The sequence below is a fragment of the Amblyomma mixtum genome, chromosome 5 (assembly GCF_055824585.1).
Source record: "Amblyomma mixtum isolate Tamu chromosome 5, ASM5582458v1, whole genome shotgun sequence".
Taxonomy (NCBI): Eukaryota; Metazoa; Arthropoda; class Arachnida; order Ixodida; family Ixodidae; genus Amblyomma; species Amblyomma mixtum.
Window position 1 is genome coordinate 91,578,748 of NC_143016.1, and position 18,708 is coordinate 91,597,455.

The 18,708-nt window shown below is 47.9% G+C and overlaps 1 protein-coding gene across 1 annotated transcript; it reads left to right on the plus strand.

Annotated features, from left to right (window-relative positions):
• Positions 1 to 2,419: 2,419 nt before the first annotated feature.
• On the plus strand, positions 2,420 to 18,079 carry LOC149343022 (uncharacterized). Its single transcript, XM_089546872.1, has 5 exons — positions 2,420 to 2,536; positions 7,874 to 8,025; positions 11,141 to 11,208; positions 17,065 to 17,151; positions 17,955 to 18,079. The coding sequence occupies exons 1-5, from the start codon at positions 2,420 to 2,422 to the stop codon at positions 18,077 to 18,079; spliced, it is 549 nt and encodes a 182-aa protein (XP_089402998.1).
• The last annotated feature ends 629 nt before the right edge of the window (positions 18,080 to 18,708 follow it).

Below are 18,708 nucleotides of genomic sequence, written 5' to 3' on the forward strand. Positions count from 1 at the left end.
GTTTGTGCGGCAATGTGTGCGGAGCCGCTTCAAGCCGACCCACTACAGAAAGGAGTAGTCGCAGGTGTGCCCACCAGTCATGCGTATTCGAGGGTGAATCTACTAGCGTTTTTCGACCGCGAGGTATTGATGCCGTGCCCCTGGAGATCCGGAAAACTTGGCGCCTACACATGAAGAAAAATTTAGGTTATAGCCACCTTAAAACCTATATGGGTCTCGCTAGCAGACAGCTATAAACCTCTAGCTATAACAGGCATCAAGCTATCGAAATGAAAATACATATATGGAAGATTTCGTTTACAGTCTTAACTCCCCTAAGACCAAGACCATCGAACATTGCAGTAGCGAAGAAGTACACTTACTGTTATGAAAGACTCTCCTGATTTCTATAAAACCTTTGCACTAGCACTTGGTACATCCGAATTTTTTAGGACAATGAACAGCGATTCGGCGCTGGCACCTGTATTGTAGCGATAGCTACAATACAGGCGATAGCTGAGCCGTGGCACCACCGCTGCGCCAGCTGTGCGCATGGGCGGAGTGACGTCATAGCCCGCAGCTAATGTGCGCGCCGCGCACCTCGCCGACGGCGGAGCACATGGAGGAGCATACGCCGCTCGCCCCGTCAGTTGTGCGCATGTGCGGAGTGACGTCAGAGCACGCAGCTGGTGTGCGCACCGCGCGCCAGCATTACGCTAGCATTTCGAGAGTTCAGCGTGGCGGAGCCGTGGCCACCGAGGCGGTGCCGTAGCTGGTTACGTGTTGGTCACGTTTGGTTTGGCCGGCGGCGCGCCGGCCAAACCAAGTGGGGGAAGAGTTGAAAGGGGGAGAGAGTGAATCCACGTCCAGGGACAAACATCAAGAAGGAACGCCCAGCGAAACGAAGCGGCGAAAGACTGACTTTGCAATTCGACTGAGTGAGTTCCACGGGGCCAGCTGTAGCTATCGCGTCACTCCAGGTTTAACCAGAGCTAAACCACAGCGAATTCTTCACCAGTTTTTTTTTTTTTTTTCACACGATTGCTTGCGCTGTGTTCTAACACGATTTGATATGTAAAAATGGCCTGCGAAGTCCATTTACCTAAGTGGGAAGCGCAGGAATTGCCTATTAAGACTTGGGGCTCGCAACAGGCCTCATAATGCGCTATTGTTAAGAACGAGTTGCACACACACACAAAGGACGAATGCAGGAAAGACGATGAAGGCGAAAACAGCGCGAACTATCAGCTGTTTTAATTCGGATCAGTGCTAATTATATAGGCAGTGTACACAAGTGCCTAAAAAGTGAGGGCGGAAGCGAGAGAGAGGGCAAATCAAGCCTTAACACAAATAAGAAAATGCTCGCAGAAGTTTTTCCACGCATTATACAGGCGAACTGATGCGTCACTAATACAGTGCTCTCCCTTTAGCTCGATGTAGTACGCTCCCAGAAGCACACGGCCTACTTTGTCCTCACTGCTGCCTGGAATTAATGTTTTTTAGCCGTGCAATGCAATGCAATGATCAATGATCCGGCACACTTGCTCTTTCCATGATTCGAATTGACCGTCCCCTGGGCATTCATTAATGCAACGACCTGCTCGGCGAACATAGTTTCGAGCACACTTGAGCGGGATTTCATATACCACGCCAGTGTCACGTTTCAGCACTACGCTACATGTCGGAAAACAAAATAAATAAAGTTTACATACAGCGAATCAGGAAACGGATTAAAAAGTACAGCAGACGTCACGTGGAAGGCTGAAGTGACGCCGACATTCGCTCAGGTCCTTATATACATCATGAATATTGCAATTGCGAAAGATCATCTCAACGAGAGAACTGTACAGAAGAGCAGGTGACTTGAACAAAGGAGCTGCTGATGTGAACACAGTGAATGTGGCATGGATGAAAGAAGTCCCAGGCATGTATTACAGGTAAGCTTCTATTCATAAAGCCTATTCACTGCTTCTTTCGCGGAAATACTGTTGGTGGTGGTGATAAATATTTTATTCAGTGAGGACATTTCAGCCCTCCGAACTGCAACTTGGCTCCGTGGCATTAGCTGTTGTTGCTCCTGGCGAACCTGCTATTTTTGGTCCTCTAGGCTCCAGCTGCACAGGGCGGCCTCCCGCGGCTCAGGTTGTGGCAGTTGTGCTTGTGGCAGCAAAAAATTTGATATGGTAAACCTACGTGTACAGAGGTCATACTTCGAAAACGAACAGTTCGTAGAACGAGTAGATAATACGGAGTAGCATACTAAACAGCTGAAAACGGCAACTGAAAACGGATGAAAAATGAACAGAAAAATCCGACAAAAGCGAAGCAAAATTTCAAATTAGTTTTGACAAAGTTGACAGCGTCGCATGAACGTTGACTTTGTTATAAAAGAGCCCAGAATAGACTGCGCAGCTCTGAAAGCTCCTCTGCATTGTGAACAATGCGTTGGCCTCTTCCGTTAGTACTGGTAAGCGCGTGCATTCTAACACTGTCTGTACGCTGTGTTTGGGGAAAAGCGAAGCACCAGTTACAGCATGAGACGGTGGATGCCTTCAAGGTAAGTGCAGCTGTGTGCAATACGTAAAATGCAGCGCACTGTCTTCGCAAAATCGCCAGTAGTGGAGTTACATCTGCATTGATTTCAGAATAAACAGATTTTTTTGTTTGAAGGAAACTGAAGTGATAGGCTTGAAAGAATGGTGGTGTCCCTTAGTGTTGCACTGCAATTACCAGCTTTAGACTCATTGGGTGCTTTTTTCGCAGATGCCATTCGGTCTTCGTGACGTAGTGTCGTGCACTCTGGACCTTATCGTGAGGGTGTATTGCATTCTTGGTGACCGAGTCACCAGACCAGTAGGGCAGCACTGATCAGAGTGTTATCACACACCAGAGGTTCAAAAATGAAAGCGAAAATTGTGGACTCGGATAGCATGATTGGGCCACCGTCTTCAAATGTATCAGGAAAAGGAATAATTCCATAATAAAGTCTCACTCGAACGTTTCTTGGGCGAGACAGTGCTAGAATGCATGAGCCTTTCCTCTCGCTCTAGTCTTGTCTTTCTCGCAACTTAATCCGAGGTAGAGAAAGGATAGGCGTACTGGATTGTTGGAGGGCATGATGGATCTCCGCACTTGTTAATGATAAGCCATATTTAGAGTGGTCCAAGAGAATTGCAGTGTCCACGGGCCACTCGTGGCCCACACAGTGACGTAAGGTTGAGCAAACTGATATTCAGGGAGGACAAACGTGCAACTAGCCTTGCGTCTATCGGTCGACAGGGTCCAACGATGAGCAGGGCCCAACAAATAGAATAGTGTTGTCATGTGTTGAGAATACGCGGAATGGACAAGCATGGATACTACTAAAAGTCTGCCAGAGTAAATCTTTAAGCAGCAACATGGATCGTAACAAAATGCACTTGCCTTTAGTTTGTAACCTGTCCGCCCACCGTTGGTCACAAAAATAAGTAGCGACTCTACTGAGAAAAAGTGTATGAGGCGATGACCTCATAGAAGCTTCATCATAAAATATCATTCATGTGTCATTCATACAATTTCAAGCATTCTCTTACATTCTTTATGACACTTTCATGCTATCTGATGGCATTTTTATGACAAAGCCTGAATGATGTTATTCTATGAAAGAACTTTTAAGGCGGAAGCCTTTAATGTCTCATCGTTGTAAGCAGCAGTTGTCGACAGAAAATGTCACGCTTTTCAATTGGTGGAAACGGTCGTGACGTCACAGTGCGCGAATTTCAAACGGGGCCAATTGTACTTTGGCTAGTATCGTATAGTGCTGCTCCAATAAGTGGGACTGAGCTTAGTTAATTGCTTAATTACACAATTAGCCTAATTAGCTTTACTAGTCAGGCCATATAAATAAATAAAACCGATAAAGAAATTGGTAGAGGTCAGGAATCGAACCCCGGTCTTCGGCGTGAGAGACGAGCATGCTATCCACTCCGCCATGCCAGCTCGACGGCTTGGAATGAACAAAGGCGCGTCTAGTGAATACGGTGTCTTCACTCACTCTCATCCTCCTCCATTCCCTACCGGCGAGGTTTAGGTGTCCACTGACAAATGAGAGACAGATACATTTCCTTTCCTCAAAAACCAATTTACCGACGAGCGAGGCGTAGAGCCGAATGGGCGATGGCGTTCTATGGACTCCTTGGCAGCGTTGCAAGACGCTGTCGCGTTCCACTATTAGGGGCGAAGCTTAACATTTTAACCACACATCACTGACCATACTTTAGGTCAAAAAAGTGCCCCCCTGAATTTTGTGACAGTTACTGCGTAATTTCCTTTCCTCAAATACAATTTTCATTTTCTTCATTACGGCTCCTCTTTATCTATCTTCTTTCACTCCCACTTCCTCCCTTCCTCTACGGTGCGGTTCAGGTGTCCACCGAGATGACGGAGAATTACTGCGCCATTTCCTTTCCTCAAAAAGCGTTGCGTTCAAAGGGCAAGGCATCGCGCCGAACGGGTGGTGGCGTTCCGTGGACTCCCTGGCAGCGCTACAACGCGCTGTCGTGTTCCACTCCTAAAGGCGAAGCTTAAGCGTCATTAATTAACAGTTAATTAGTATTCAGGCATTAATCAGTAATTAACCATTGATTAGTGATTTGTCATCACTTAGTAATTAGTACTCAATTATATGTGACGCCACCAGTGCCACAGAAACAGCGAAGGTGGTGCGGAAAACGCTTCCGCCTCTACCCACTTTAGACAGTCAAAGTGCCCCCTGAATTTTTTTCAGCAGTGATGGCCGCCTCTAGTACGAAAAATGTTAGATGAGTTAATTCGTTTGCTTCTGCATATGTAGTCATTTGCTCACTAATTTGCGCGGACACATTTCTAGGGCGGCGAGCAATTTCTAGCCTCGTCCTCCCTTATACGTGCAGCATTCAAAGCAGAATGCTCCACAGCACCTGCATCCCCTGTCCTTCACCAACAGGACCGATAATTTCATGTCGCTAGCGGATTGCTCGCATAATGAGCGGTTCTACTGTGGCGTTGCCTTAGTGTTCATAGCTATCTGATGCTGAGCTATAGGACGCGGTTTCAATCCCGGCTCCCGCGGTCGAATTTGGAATTATGTGGAAGGTAGAAAACGCTCATGTCCTGTGCGGTATTCTTACACTTTATAGAACACAGGGTTATCGAAATTAACAGGAGCATTGAATTAAGGTTCCTCTTGCTCTCTTCAACCTTTCGCTCCGTTCTTAATCCCTTCCTGCGTGGCACGGCCCACGTGTTCGTACCCAAGAATTGTGGACAGAAGAATTTTTCCCGGGAAAGTGTTTAAAAACGGAGTTTTTTCATAAAATATAGGAATTCGCTGTAGCAATTAATTATGTACAGATCTTACCTCGGCAGGGTTGGACTTTTTTGCAAGTAACGTTTCTGCTTTCGTCAAAAACGTTTCCCATTGTTTGTCTGTATAGAAGTCTCAACTACTCGATGCGGGCAATGGAAAAACTTTAAAAGAAAGATTTCGCTACACATAGGAAGACTGGAATATTACCTTAGATATTTCCACAACAGTATGTTACGGCATTCTAGTATTCGAATTTTTTTTTAATAGGAGAGCGGGACATGAACGGGAGTGAAACGGGTACTACGGAGTTCAATTCTCGATAAGAAATTTGCATTTTTAAATTCTACTGCGCAGGCGCCCTGCATACCGCTCCATCTAGTGATTGCAGTATGTTGTCATGAGAAATTTTTTAAGCCGTTGGCGGCGTCGTTATTGACCTAGCTCCCAATCTAGCGCTAGGTTAGCGCGAGACACAAGCTTTACCAGAGCGTCGACGTGATCGATGCCACTGATCACTACTACTACGCGGTGGCTAGAGCATGTCCGACATTTTCGGACTAAAAATTTGAAAATTGTAAGATACTGGTAAAGAAATATTGAAAGTAATTGTCCATTGCTGTGGTACGTAGCAAAATGTTTCTTTTGAGTGTCTCCATCGATCACATCGAACAGTTAAGACTTCCATAGAAAACTAATGGTGAACGCTTTGGACGATATCAAAAACGTTAATATTATACAATATTCAAGAGTGCCGCCGGGTGATCTGCGGCTATATTGATTGTTACAGTGGAATCTTACTTTATATAAAAGAATTGCGTCCATGAACGTTTAAGGCAGACAGCTGGGCTAGTTGGTGTTTAGATTGAGAGGACATAGTAGTAGCGCTTAAAAAACAAGGACGACAGGGTAGAGAAAGACAGCACAGGCGCTAGACATCAACTGACTTTATTCCCGAGAACAACAACGAATTTGTAGGCGACAATGAGGAGCATAAAAAATCAACTTTTGAATCGCATGCGTGATGGCACTTCCCGATACAAGAACCTCAAATCTTTAGTGCACAGATAAACATTCGGTTTGCTCACGCAGGTTTGCCGTTCCGAGTGAATGAGAAAGGCTTCCAATACTTCCCGCTCTTTCTGATCTGCACTGACATAAATCACACGTGTCTGCTCAAGCATAGGGGTACATTTTTTGTCATCATGTTTACAACGTTTGCAATGTGCCGCCAAGTGTCCCGGACCTGATATCGCAGCTGCCAAATTGTTATGCTCCATGAGGCGAACATTGATGCAACGGCCGGTTTGGCCGATGTAGCACTTTCCGCAAGATAGCGGAATCCGGTAGACCACATTGGTCCTGCAGGCCATAAACGGCTTCCCATGCTTGATGGGGCATGACAGCTTTCTGTTGCAGTCATCATTCACCACTCTGCAAAGTTTGCCGAGTTTGTTAGGTGCAGTAAGCACTACCCTGATATTGCCTTTCGAGGCCACCTTTTTAAGGCGGTGAGTAAACTGGTGAACATAGGGCAGTGCAACGCATCTTGCCCGTTCGTGAGCTTGTCGCTCAGTCGTCACTTTATGGTCCCCAGCTTTTATCTTGTGTATCAGACACTCGGCGACCGATGCAACCAGTTCCACAGGAAAACCTGCATTAGTCAGGCGACCCGCCTGCTTTTCAACGCCCTCAAGCAACTTGTGCGAGCAAGACTTATCTAAAGCAGCAAGAAGGCATGTCTTAGCAATGCCTCTTTTTACCAATTTGGAGTGGGCCGAATCAAAATTCAAAATTGCTTTCTTGGACCTTGGCTGGTACATGTGGCAAACGTGTGAATCACCAAAGAAAAAAAGAACATCAAGAAACTGTAGGCTACCATTATGTTCAAGCTCATGGTTTTTTAAGCGCTACTACTATGTCCTCTCAGTCCATGAACGGTTTGCTGCTCAAAAGTGATTTTGTGCACAATTGTTAGGTTCGACATTAAAAGTTCGTACTGTTAAAAACAGGTAATTGAGCCAATATAAAACACATAGTACCACGCTGTATTACAGTACGCAGCCTATGTTTTTATTTCATGCAATAAACTCGCCTCTGCTTCCCTTAAGTCCTGCAGTAGGCGTCGGGTCAGGTGTCATGATGTAGCTCAGCAGAGAAGTTCCTAACGTTGCAGAAATTGATGAAGTCGGAAATAAAAGCCCTGTTCAATTTACGGAACTCCAGTGATCACCTTGCAAACGATATTTTAAATGTGCAGTTCCTCTTTTCTAAAAGAATGGTAACTAGTAAAGTACAGCTTTGTTAGCGCTTCCCTTCGTGTAGTTTACAAGCTTAGGCCATATTCAATGATGCGACGAATTGCATCTGGAGCAAAAACGCCCTTGCAATTAAGTAGCAACACATAGATATGCTGAGCCCTTAAAGGTTTAACAACTTCAGTCCTACTGGAATAAAAATTCATAATTGTTATTTATGGATTAAGAAAGACAGCATTATGCGTTAGCCTTTAGAGGACACCGGCTACGCAAATAGTGCTCCAGAATAGCAAGACTGTTGGGGTTTTTGCAGGCGATGGAGGAATTTCCTGTCGGCATTGCCGATTTCGATGAAGATTTGGATGGAGATCTGGACTGCCTAGTTACCATCCGGACATATTTTGACAAGGAATCAAAAAGAGCAAGTTACACTTGGTTTCTGATGGGAGAAGATAGACAAGTAAGGTGAGCAACAAATTATTGCAGAAAACTAGGTTTCCACACCAGCTCTACAGCAGTTACCTTCCTCAGAAAACTATGTTTGCGAAGATGCGCATATAATTAAGTTTTGGACTCACACTTTAGGTCACATTACTGCAACAGAGTGTCAAACCGTTACCTTTTCTATCTTGGAGTGGGGCCTGGACTCTATTATCCAGGAAGTCTAGGCCATCCACGATGCCTGGAAGTCACCACTATGCGACATGATCAAACCATTAAAAATGATTTGAAAGGGCACTACAGGGCGACATTAGTTCTTTATTTTAGACTTTGTGTAAAATAACTTGCTTTGAAGTTTCTTGTGAGGATTCGTGAAGTGTTCCCGACATCTCGAGAAGAGCACTCGCCACGGTTGCAGAAGGTGACGGGGTCTACTCGTTCTGGCCGCCGGTTCTGTACAACCCTATGCCCCCAACTGGTACTCGGTTCCGCAGAGTGGATGATTTCGTAAAGAAGTCTTCACCTTCACATCCCGTCGCTTCGAGCTTGAAGAGGCAGCTTTACATAAGTTTTATTGCAAGTAGATGTTTTCGCCGGTACCCCACACTCAAGCTTTGCCGCATAACTACAAGAACGATAAAAGCATAAGCGCTGTGTCCGCGAGAAACTGCTTCTACAGTATAAGAGCTGTAAGGGCGCGTGCGTGGTCTCGCGCGAGGAACCACTTTTAAAAAGCTGCGAAATCGTTCGAAACACGATTATGCATGCGAGAGGGGTTTACGGTTTGATCCGAGATCCTCTTCCCAAGCATTTATATCAACCTTAAACCTATTAGAAAGCTGGTGGGTACCCGGAGGTACTGAAGATCGAACTGAGCACTTACCGAATGCGAACAGGATACTCTACCACAAGGCAAAAGCTTCTCAGTTCGTGGTTACCGGCGGCCACCGCAGTAAAGGTAGCTCGGGAGTGAGTCTCGGAGGACGAGGAGAATCCTGTCCAGCAGCTTGGATTAGAAAAGAGAAACCAGTCGGGTCACCTGGGATGGGAGGAGCTCTTTCGTTAGGTAGCCCGGAATGGCAAGGAGCGCCTGGGTGGGACAGGAATTGGCCGGGACAGGCAGGAGGCACCCGGGTCGGCAAAAAACCGCCCAGAACAGACGGGAAACAGCAAGAATACGCGGGAGACGACAAAAGGCTGCATCTAAGCGAGGATGAAAGTGCCTGAGACAGACGGGAAACATCCAGGAATGGCAGGACGCGGTGGTGACGAGAGCCTGGGTCAGGCAGCCCAGGACGACGTAGTTCGCCCGTGATGGTGCAGGCCTGCAGGCAAAGTATCCCAAGGTGGTGGTGGCTGCTTTGGTCTCGTACATCGGGGTCAAGTTGATTGGCCGCCTTGATGCGCTGCGGACGCAGCGGGGCAGAGCATGAAAACTCGTATGTCTTCGAGAAATCGTCGTGCTGTTGTTTTTGCTCACCTCAGTAAACATGGAACATACTCACGTGGGGGTATTGGCGAAGGTGTTGTGGTGAATGCCCCAGTAAATTACTTTCACCCCTTCTTTGTCATCCGTCTGTCATCGGCGCTGTGTGGCCCTGGCACCTCGCACCATGTAAAGTAGTCCTTGAAGGAAGTCGCTTATACAATCGAGGATTCGACGAAGGTTCCCCTAATCAGACATAGGATTTAATGAATCGTGCTCACTGGCCCAGTCTCGCGATGAATCAATGTTCCGGAAATGCATTTCGGTTCACTGTTCACTCAGGAGGACAAGGCATCGTCGCCCTTTTTATGCGTTTGACATAAGTTGTGTCGCACAAAAAACACGGGCTAAGGAACGCGGCCTGCAGTAGAGGCGCTGACTTCCCTCTGATTTATTTCGAAGGCAAAAATGGGGAACGCGAGAAACAGACTATCAGGCGCATGCGCCAGGTGGAACCAAAAAGAGAAAAAAGAAAGAGACATAGATGAATGGTCACCGGTGAAGGCCGCAAAACATCAGTCGAGTCAGCGGTTTACAGTACGTGAGAAGGCCAGCTCTCTTTCTGACGGGAAGGTAGACGCCGTGCCTACGTTTTATGTTGCAAAGCGCTCATCGGCGCTGCTTTCACAGTTTTTCCAGTAAGGTGGTTTTAGCTTCTGGCCAGGATCGGGCATTTATCATGAAAAGGTATGCAACCGAACTCATCAAAGCGCAAAGGCTCATTTCTTCCGCTGCATGTTTTTATGTTGTTTACATGTTCATAGAGCCTTTAATTTAGGCACCTGACCAACTGTCCAATTCATTGCTTAGCACAAGAAAGCGGAATGTGGTAAACGATGCTACAAATACATTTAGCCTGTTTTGTTTCGTGATGAGAGGTGAAATCTCGGCGCAACATGACCACCAGCTTCGTACGAGAGGAACTGAGCATTCGCTGTAAAAGAGAAAGCATTTCTTCGGGTGCTGAATTTACTACTCTTAGCAACACGACTACACTTGAAAATGTAAATGGGGCACTTAACGGCATCAGCTCAGATTGTATTAATTTGTTTCTCCTGGAACATCAGCATGCAAGGATGATAGCTTCTTGACACCGGATATTTTTCCACGCCTTGTTCTGTACGGAATATACGGTCACAAAATTAGCTTGAAAAAAACGGGTGCTCGCCAATATGCGTCGCGAAAAAATTTGCTATGCATTTCCGCGGTAGGCGGAAGGCTTATCCGCAATGCTGTCTTGAACAGCCATGGTTGTAAACGAGTGAGCCTTGAGCACAGATGCAACAGCTTCCTCAAATCCTGCCAACATACCTGCATGTGCAAGCCTGCTCCACATGGATTTTTCACATTGGCATGCCCAATGTATTTTCTGTTTGCTTTTTTGTAACATAGAGCACCTGCATTTCTGAATGCTCCAGCTTTGCGCTCTGTGCGTCCTGGCTTTCTATGTGGGAAATGAACGAAAAGCCCGTACAATAAAATTTATTGGCAGCGATTGCTGTTTTTTTTTTGCTACGAATAAAACTAGGCGACCAACATTGGCGTTTGAAAATCTTTATGACGAAGCTTCGAAGCTTGAATTTCTAACAGTGCGCCCCAAATCACGCACCACCACCCATGCTGTCGGCAATAAAGTTTTGACTGCCATTTCAGGAAGAACATGACGCTGCATTTGAGGGAAGGAGAGACTCCTGACAAAACCTTCTTCACAGTGGATGACTGTAAGCATTATTTTGTTTTAGTGACACGACAGTGGAGTGCGCACTCAGCCATTAAACTTCATCAGCTTCGCCTTTTGACGACGTGAGCTGTTTGAGAACTTCATTCCATTTATTCACCACATTCGCTATTGTAAACATGCTGAATATACATAATTACAGGTTAACTAAATATCGCAGAACTGAGCAAAAAGCCCACAAAAAAATTTCGTATTTAGCTTCAGTCCAGCATTTCCAGAATCTATACCCACAGTCAAAAGCCACACTGAACTTTTCATGCTGTACGAACTAATTACGAGCTCAAAATGCTTAATTACCGATTACTGCACAGGTTAATTGATTCAAATACTGTTGTCCTTCGTGTTTAATTTTCGACTGTTAGAAGTTTCAGCATTGAAAGGATTTGTTCCATCGATTTTAAATCGACTGGAGTGGGAGGGGGGTAATTCTTAAATCTACTTTTCTCGCCGATAAAACCGTTTTGCAGGACTACAGAGTAAGACAGATAGGAGCACCTAATCTGCCGCGCCACATTGCGCTAGCATTACATTCGGCGGGGCTCGAGTTGGCTACACAAACGCCCAGTGAGCGTACGGCGCTCGACATATCCGTGTATTCCCTCTTTCCGCTTCCTTCGCTCGTCAACGCGGCAGTGTGCACACTTTCCCTCTTTTGCTATCCTCATTCCAAAAATAACCACACCGATGCGCTAGCTGTCGACACTGGCGATAAACGACATGCTGCTGTAACTGGCGGCGCAGCAGACGCTGCCGACGCGCAAGTACAGAGCTCGAAGCAAAGGATAACCGCAACGCCTAGAATATGGGTAGAAATAGCGTGGTACCACGGAGCCCGGAATCGCCCAATCCGTGGTGTAGTGGGAGTGTTCTTACAGCGCGAAAGCCAAATACAGTGCCGCTTATCAGATGTCCGCAAGCCTTTTAGCGCAACAGCGCTAAGGGCCCCGTGTCGCAGAAAAGGCAATGTCGTCGTCGGCGTCGGCGGCGCTGGCCGTGAGCGAAACATTCTAGAAGCATTAATGAGTAAAACCGAGTAGGAAATTGGTCGAGTTGGGAAATCGAACCAGGGCCCCCGTAGTGCGAGACGAGCACGCTAACCACTCCGCCATGCCATCTTGATGGTTTGGAATGAACAAAGGCGCGTCTAGTGAATCAGTGAATACGGTGTTGACTTAGAAGAGTGCATTAGAGATATATACTGTGGTGTATATTAGTAATTATGAGCATGAAAATTATAGAAGTCGCAGTTAATGAAGTAGCAAAGTACGTTTCCGCTACTTTTCCTCTTCGCTTGGGGCGCACGTAGCGCCTTCAGGAGGCACCCACTAAAACCACTCTCTTTTCCTCCTCCTCGCCATGAAGGCCACTGTCTCGACAAATAGCACGCGACGGCAGCGCCTCCCGCTCATCTCGTTCGGTGGTGGTGGTGAAAACTTTTAATTACTGAAATAGAGTTTGGGAGCCACAGAGTGGCCCCGCTACATGGTCGGCGTCCCTAGTCCGGGACACCGCATGACAATGCCCCGTCTCTCGCCCGTTTCACCAGAGCCCTTTGGGACTCAAGCGAGGAGCAGTTGAGGAGGGCAGTCTCCCATGCCTCTCTGGAAGGGGTAGGGGAAGGGGGGAGGTGGGGATTTTGAGTACATGCCCACACCATGTGGAAGATATCACAGGTCTCCCCACAGTGCGGGCATCGCCCATCCGTGTTAGGATCGTAATGCTTTAATATTGCAGGACAGAGTAGAGTACCTGTCTGCAGGCGCGTTAAAGTTCGCTCCTCCGTCTTACTCAGCCCCTTTGCAGGGGCCGGGCGCAATGGAGCCGCGCGGGGACGCAGCAATCACGCGGTGAGCGGCGAGCCACGCAGCGCACATCCAGGGCGCGTTCACCACGAAGCTTGTGGCTTGCTGCCCGTTCGTTCGGCGCGAAAACTATGCTGGCTTCGTGGCATCGGGTCTGTCGAGAATGAAGTGCCGACGAACTACGACTGCAACTTGAGAGGCGCGCGTTTCGGCAAGGCGCCTGGCAGAGGACTCTCAGGGATCTACGAATGCAGACAATGACCTTCTGCATATATATGAATTAACCCATTACGCTATAGCTGCATGCCCTCAAAGCAGAGGTTGAATGACCCGTCCAATTTTTTAGGTGCATATGTCAATATGTAAATAGATTTTTTGCATAGTGTATTTCTCCCTCCTGTTCTTTCTGACTGTCCCCTCACCTTATTCATTTCATTTCTACAGCCTGCCTGCTTTCCTTTATTTCGGGTACCCACCTTAGATGCTTCCCGTAGCAATGGCAGGTGCCGGAGCTAGTAAAAAAAATTTTCCTTCCTTTTCTTATGTTTATTAAAACCACTACTACTATTACTTTAGGTGCAGCGAAACTGCTCCCTTCTAATCAGGCGATTGGCGCTGTTTCAATCTTAATCCGTGTCACTGACAAACATCAACATATCCCGAAATAACCACAAAATAAATTTTCTTTTCCTAATTCGCATGGCCCTACTGAAAGTGTCCATAAAGCGAGTCTCATAATTTCATATAATTCTATATAAATTACACGGAGTCAGTATGGAGTGTATGGAGCCGGTATGGACATTATGTAAAGCGTGTATGGAAACTTACGGACTCCATGTCACGAAATGCACATGTTATATAAGATCAATGACAATTTTATGAAAACTTCATGGTCACCATGCAGAAAACATATTGATGTTCAGACGTATTTACACTAAGGATATCGCTCACTTCAAGTTCTCGTATATTAGAAACTGGAGAACCTTCGCCCCATCTCCCTCACGTCTTGTGTCGGCAAGCTGATGGAGACGATGGTGCGCGACAGACTCTCCGATTTTCTCGAAACACAGCACACTTTCGCGGACACCATGTTCGGTTTTCGCCCTCACAAGTCTGCACAGGATATACTTCTGCAGCTTCACCACGACATCTTAGATCCTGTCGAATGTCCCCACAACGACAAGGTGGTCCTGGCCTTGGATCTTAAAGGCGCATTCGACAACGTCAAACACGAAGTAATCCTGGACCACCTCAGTAACACCAAATGTGGCCACAAAACATTCAACTACATAAAACAATTTCTTACAGACCGTCAAGCCTACATACGCATACAAGATGCGGAACACGGGCCATACACCATCGGCTCGAGGGGAACACCTCAAGGCGCGGTCCTGTCTCCCCTCCTCTTCAATTTGGCAATGCTTCATCTTCCCTCCAAATTGTCCTCTTTGCCCGGGATACATCACGCTCTTTATGCGGATGACATTACAATCTGGGCCACGCAAGGTAACCTGGGCCACATGGAATCCTGCCTGCAAGCAGCGGCGACCCTAGTCGACGACTACGCGGCCTACTGCGGACTCCAGTGCGCCCCGTCTAAATCAGAATTTGTGCACATACGTCCCTCCCCTCGGGACACAACTCCGCTTTGCATCAGTCTCCCCTCGGGACCGATCCGGGAGTCCAAGGAGATCCGCGTCCTTGGTCTCTTCATACACCACCAACGCAGAGTCGACACCACCCTAGCCAAACTTCGCACGGTGGGAGACCAGGTGGGCCGCATGGTCCGCCGGGTCTCCAACAAGCGGGGCGGATTACGAAGCAAGGATGCACTGCGGCTTGCCCATGCTTCCGTAACGAGTAGAATCCTCTACTCAACCCCCTACTTGCACCTGCGCAAACATGATGATGACCAACTGGAGGTCATCCACCGGAAAGTCATCAAGCGGGCTCTCGACCTCCCGGTCACCACGTCCAACCAGCGACTTCTGGCCTTGGGCGTGGTGAACACATTTCGGGAGCTTCGAGAGGCCCACTTAGTCAACCAATACACGCGTCTTGCACAGACCACGTCCGGTCGCCGCCTCTTGGACCGGCTACACATCAAACATGACTACCATATTGAGGAAAGGGAGAGAGTGCCAGCACCCTAGAGACGCGCCCTCCGGGTCCGACCCCTTCCCCGCAACATGTCCAGAGAAGACCATAGCGGTCGTCGCCAGGCGCGCGCAGAAGCGTTGGCGCGATACTATGGTAACCAACAACATGTGTATTACGTGGACGTTGCCGGCCCACACCACGGGGTGTGGTACACGGCCGCAGTCGTACACAACACAAACACAGTCAACGGGCTCACTTTCAAAGCCTACAGCGCAACACACGCGGAGGAGATTGCCATTGCTCTTGCTCTCACTACTCCCAAGTCGAAACACATCATCACCGACTCGCGAGGGGCCTGTCGGAACTACGAGTTGGGCTGGGCTCCCCCGCTTGCCTGGCGCATACTGGAATATAGCTGTCGATCTGAAGATCCAACTCCACGCAACCTGATTTGGGCCCCCGGTCACCAGGGACTCCAGGGAAACGAACAGGCCGATCAGGCCGCCCGCGCACTCTCTCCCCGGGCTATCTCCCTGTCCTTGGAAGGGTACTCCCAATCAGACAATCTGGCCATTACATTCAAACAAATCACCGATTACTACAAGGAGGAGCACCGGCGCTACCCGGCCCCTTGTAAGGGTCTGGATCGCGCTGACGAGCGCCTCCTCATCAAAATTCTTACTAACACTGTACTGTGCCCGGCGGTGCTTAAACATTTCAATACATCCTTTGATGGCGCGTGCCAGTTCTGTGGGGAGGTGGCTGACACCTTCCACATGGTTTGGGCGTGTCAGTCAAACCCATCTATCCCCCCCAACCCCAACCCCACCAGAGAGGACTGGGAGGCGGCCCTGCTCGGCTGTCAGGAACTACAGACCCAAAAGGCCTTGGTTCACCGGACGCGGGCGGCGTTGCTTGTCAATGGGGCCCCGGAATAGGGGCTCCACCTAGTATTGTTAGGGGAAAGGGCCAATAGGGCCTACCCCAATCACCTCTCTGTAAATATTTATTGCATTATAAACGTTTTTCACCACCACCAGTCCCCTTAGTTTTCCCTTCTCCCGGGCTTGCCCCCTCTTCACCACGGTGTTTGCCTAGTCTGCGGCATCTCTGTCTGCGGAAGCTGCTCTCCCATTTTCCCCGGTGGCGTCCGCCTCCAAAGCGCTACCACTCCCTGGTGGCTTTAACCCTTTTGAGGACGGCATCTTCGCAGCCATCGCTTCTAGGTCGCGAGTGACGTTATCGCTTGCCAGCGATAACGTCACTCGAGAGGCGCAGCCGCACCTAGGTCACTTTGCTGTACGCACTTTGAGGACATTGCTTGCTTGCTTGAGGCAGTGTGTCTATTTGTTTCCGAAAAGTACGCGTCCACGCGCTTTGCCAGTTCCTATTTAGCGTGATTCCTGTTCTTAGCTTCCACTCGCGATGCCGAGCTCTAGGTTTCCAGCGAGGTAGGATGCCAGACTCCAGCAAGCACCAAGAGGGAGTTAGGGGTTCTGGCCGCCCTGAAAAGCAAAGGCAACGCAGCTAACGACAGCGTGAGGCTTGACAGGTCGAAAGAGCAGCAGCAGATGATGCAGCAAAGTGACCTCGGCTAGCCGAGGAGCGACGTGCTCGTCGACATGTTGAAAAAAAATTATTTGAAAAAAAAAAAACGTTCTTCATAAAAAGATTCAGCAGATTACCACTTCTTGAGCGCGTCGCTCAGTAAAGATTGACTCATCGTGCGTAAAACATTTTTTTTAGCTGGCGCATGACGGGAGCCTTATAAGGTTTAACAACGACGCTTTTCCCAAAGCATCCAGTTATTTTTCAAGAAAAAGTGTTCATGGAGGTGTCGTTTTGAAGGTCTTTTTGAACTACCTTTACAGTGACTTGAAACATGAGTTTTCTCGCCGAGCGCTTTAACAACGCTCTGATTTTTGAACTTCTTGCAGCCAGCGAGCCTGTGGGGATTTGTGAGTTCGTCTATTCCGACTACAAAAACTGCACCATTCTAGACCTCCCGTACGAAGGGACAGAACGTAAGTTTGGTTTCGTTTATGGCGGTTTAACGACCTAAAGCGACTCAGGCTACGAGGGACGCCGCAGTGAAGGGCTCCGGAAATTTCGACCACCTGGGGTTCTTTAACGTGCACAGACATCGCACAGTACACGGGCCTCTAGAATTTTGCGTTCATCAGAATTCGAACGCCGCTGCCGGAATCAAACCAGCGTCTTTTGGGTTGGCAGCCAAGCGCCTTAACCACTTAGCCACCGCATCGGCCTAGAATGTCAACAATGAACTCGAATCGTATCGCGACCAGCTATGGCACCCCGTGTTCACCTTGTGCCCTCTCATGATGATTACCATGGTATTAGTTATGCACAACGTCATTGTAAACTATGTTGACGGGCTCACGAGGGCGAACATGGGCTGAGTGTGCGAGCAGAGACCTGTGCGGATTAACCAAGGTTTGTTGACGCGGCCACTTTGCTTATATTCGTAATAGCGCTGCAAAGCATCACGAATACTTTAAACATAGTGGCTAGCAAGAGTCAGGGCGGCAATGATAAGAGAAGGAGGAGAAAAAACTTTTATTTAACTAGTGCGTTGGTCGCCATCATCTACGGGTGGTGTCCTTAGTACACCGCTCCGTTTGCTGTTACTATCGAGCGCTCCAGATCGATCAGCACTGATATTGCTGTACACTCGCAACGATAGAAAGATGATGCTTGCCAGGCCGCAATTTGTGTGTGGGCAGCGACTGTATGGCGGCGTGTAGTCTCAGCGTTTTTACTTTTCCGTGCGAGCATACTCATACGATATGCTTTTCTCTCTCCGCAGAGTGTATAATGTTTGTGCCCGATGAAGTCAAGGACGATGTTCCACAAAAATGCAAAGAACAGTTTCAGTATTTTTGCGAGATGGAAGTTATGGCGTATGACAAAGATAGCTGCAGCGCTGAGTAGAATGGCACTGCATCGCAGAAAGTATGCAACGTCCTGCTGCAACCGTCATGCTCATATATGACTGCATGGTTTGTTAACGCATACGGCAATAAAGTATCGTGCTACTCACTGCTTCTTGAGTGCAAATTGTTTTGTGCATTGAAAGACAACAAAGGTCATAACCTTAGTCCTTCCTTGTGCAATTTTTGAGACCAGAAACAATTTTGTGAACAGCATTCATAGGTAAACAGGCTCCGGATAGTTTCCATTGCTAGTACCGCGTGGTTGCTCATTCCGTGGCTGTGCCACAGGTTCTCCCTTCTATTGTAAACACCCTCCGAAAGGTTTCCGTGGCAACCTCCGTCCGGTAGCTTCTTTCTCGGCTCTCACAATACCCTCCTCATTCCACTATAATTCTGCTCCTTATTTCACTGTAACCACGCTCCCTATTCTTTCCATGATAACCAGCCTTCGCTTGAGCATTACTTGACTCTCATCATACCCTCGTTCATACAAGGTGAACCTTCTCCGCCACATTCTACTGTAATCACTCATTATTCGCGCGTTTCTCCCCTTTTATCATACCTTCCTCCTTTCACGGTAAACAACCTCCTCTCCTTTCCAGTTTTTATCCCCTTCTTGATGCCTCG

What these genes read in the sequence shown, in the direction of transcription:
- LOC149343022 (XM_089546872.1), top strand. Translation starts at nt 2,420, where the DNA reads ATGCGTTGGCCTCTTCCGTTAGTACTGGTAAGCGCGTGCATTCTAACA. An exon ending in AGACGGTGGATGCCTTCAAG is followed by an intron (nt 2,537 to 7,873) that starts GTAAGTGCAGCT and finishes GGGTTTTTGCAG; the next exon opens with GCGATGGAGGAATTTCCTGT. An exon ending in GGAGAAGATAGACAAGTAAG is followed by an intron (nt 8,026 to 11,140) that starts GTGAGCAACAAA and finishes CTGCCATTTCAG; the next exon opens with GAAGAACATGACGCTGCATT.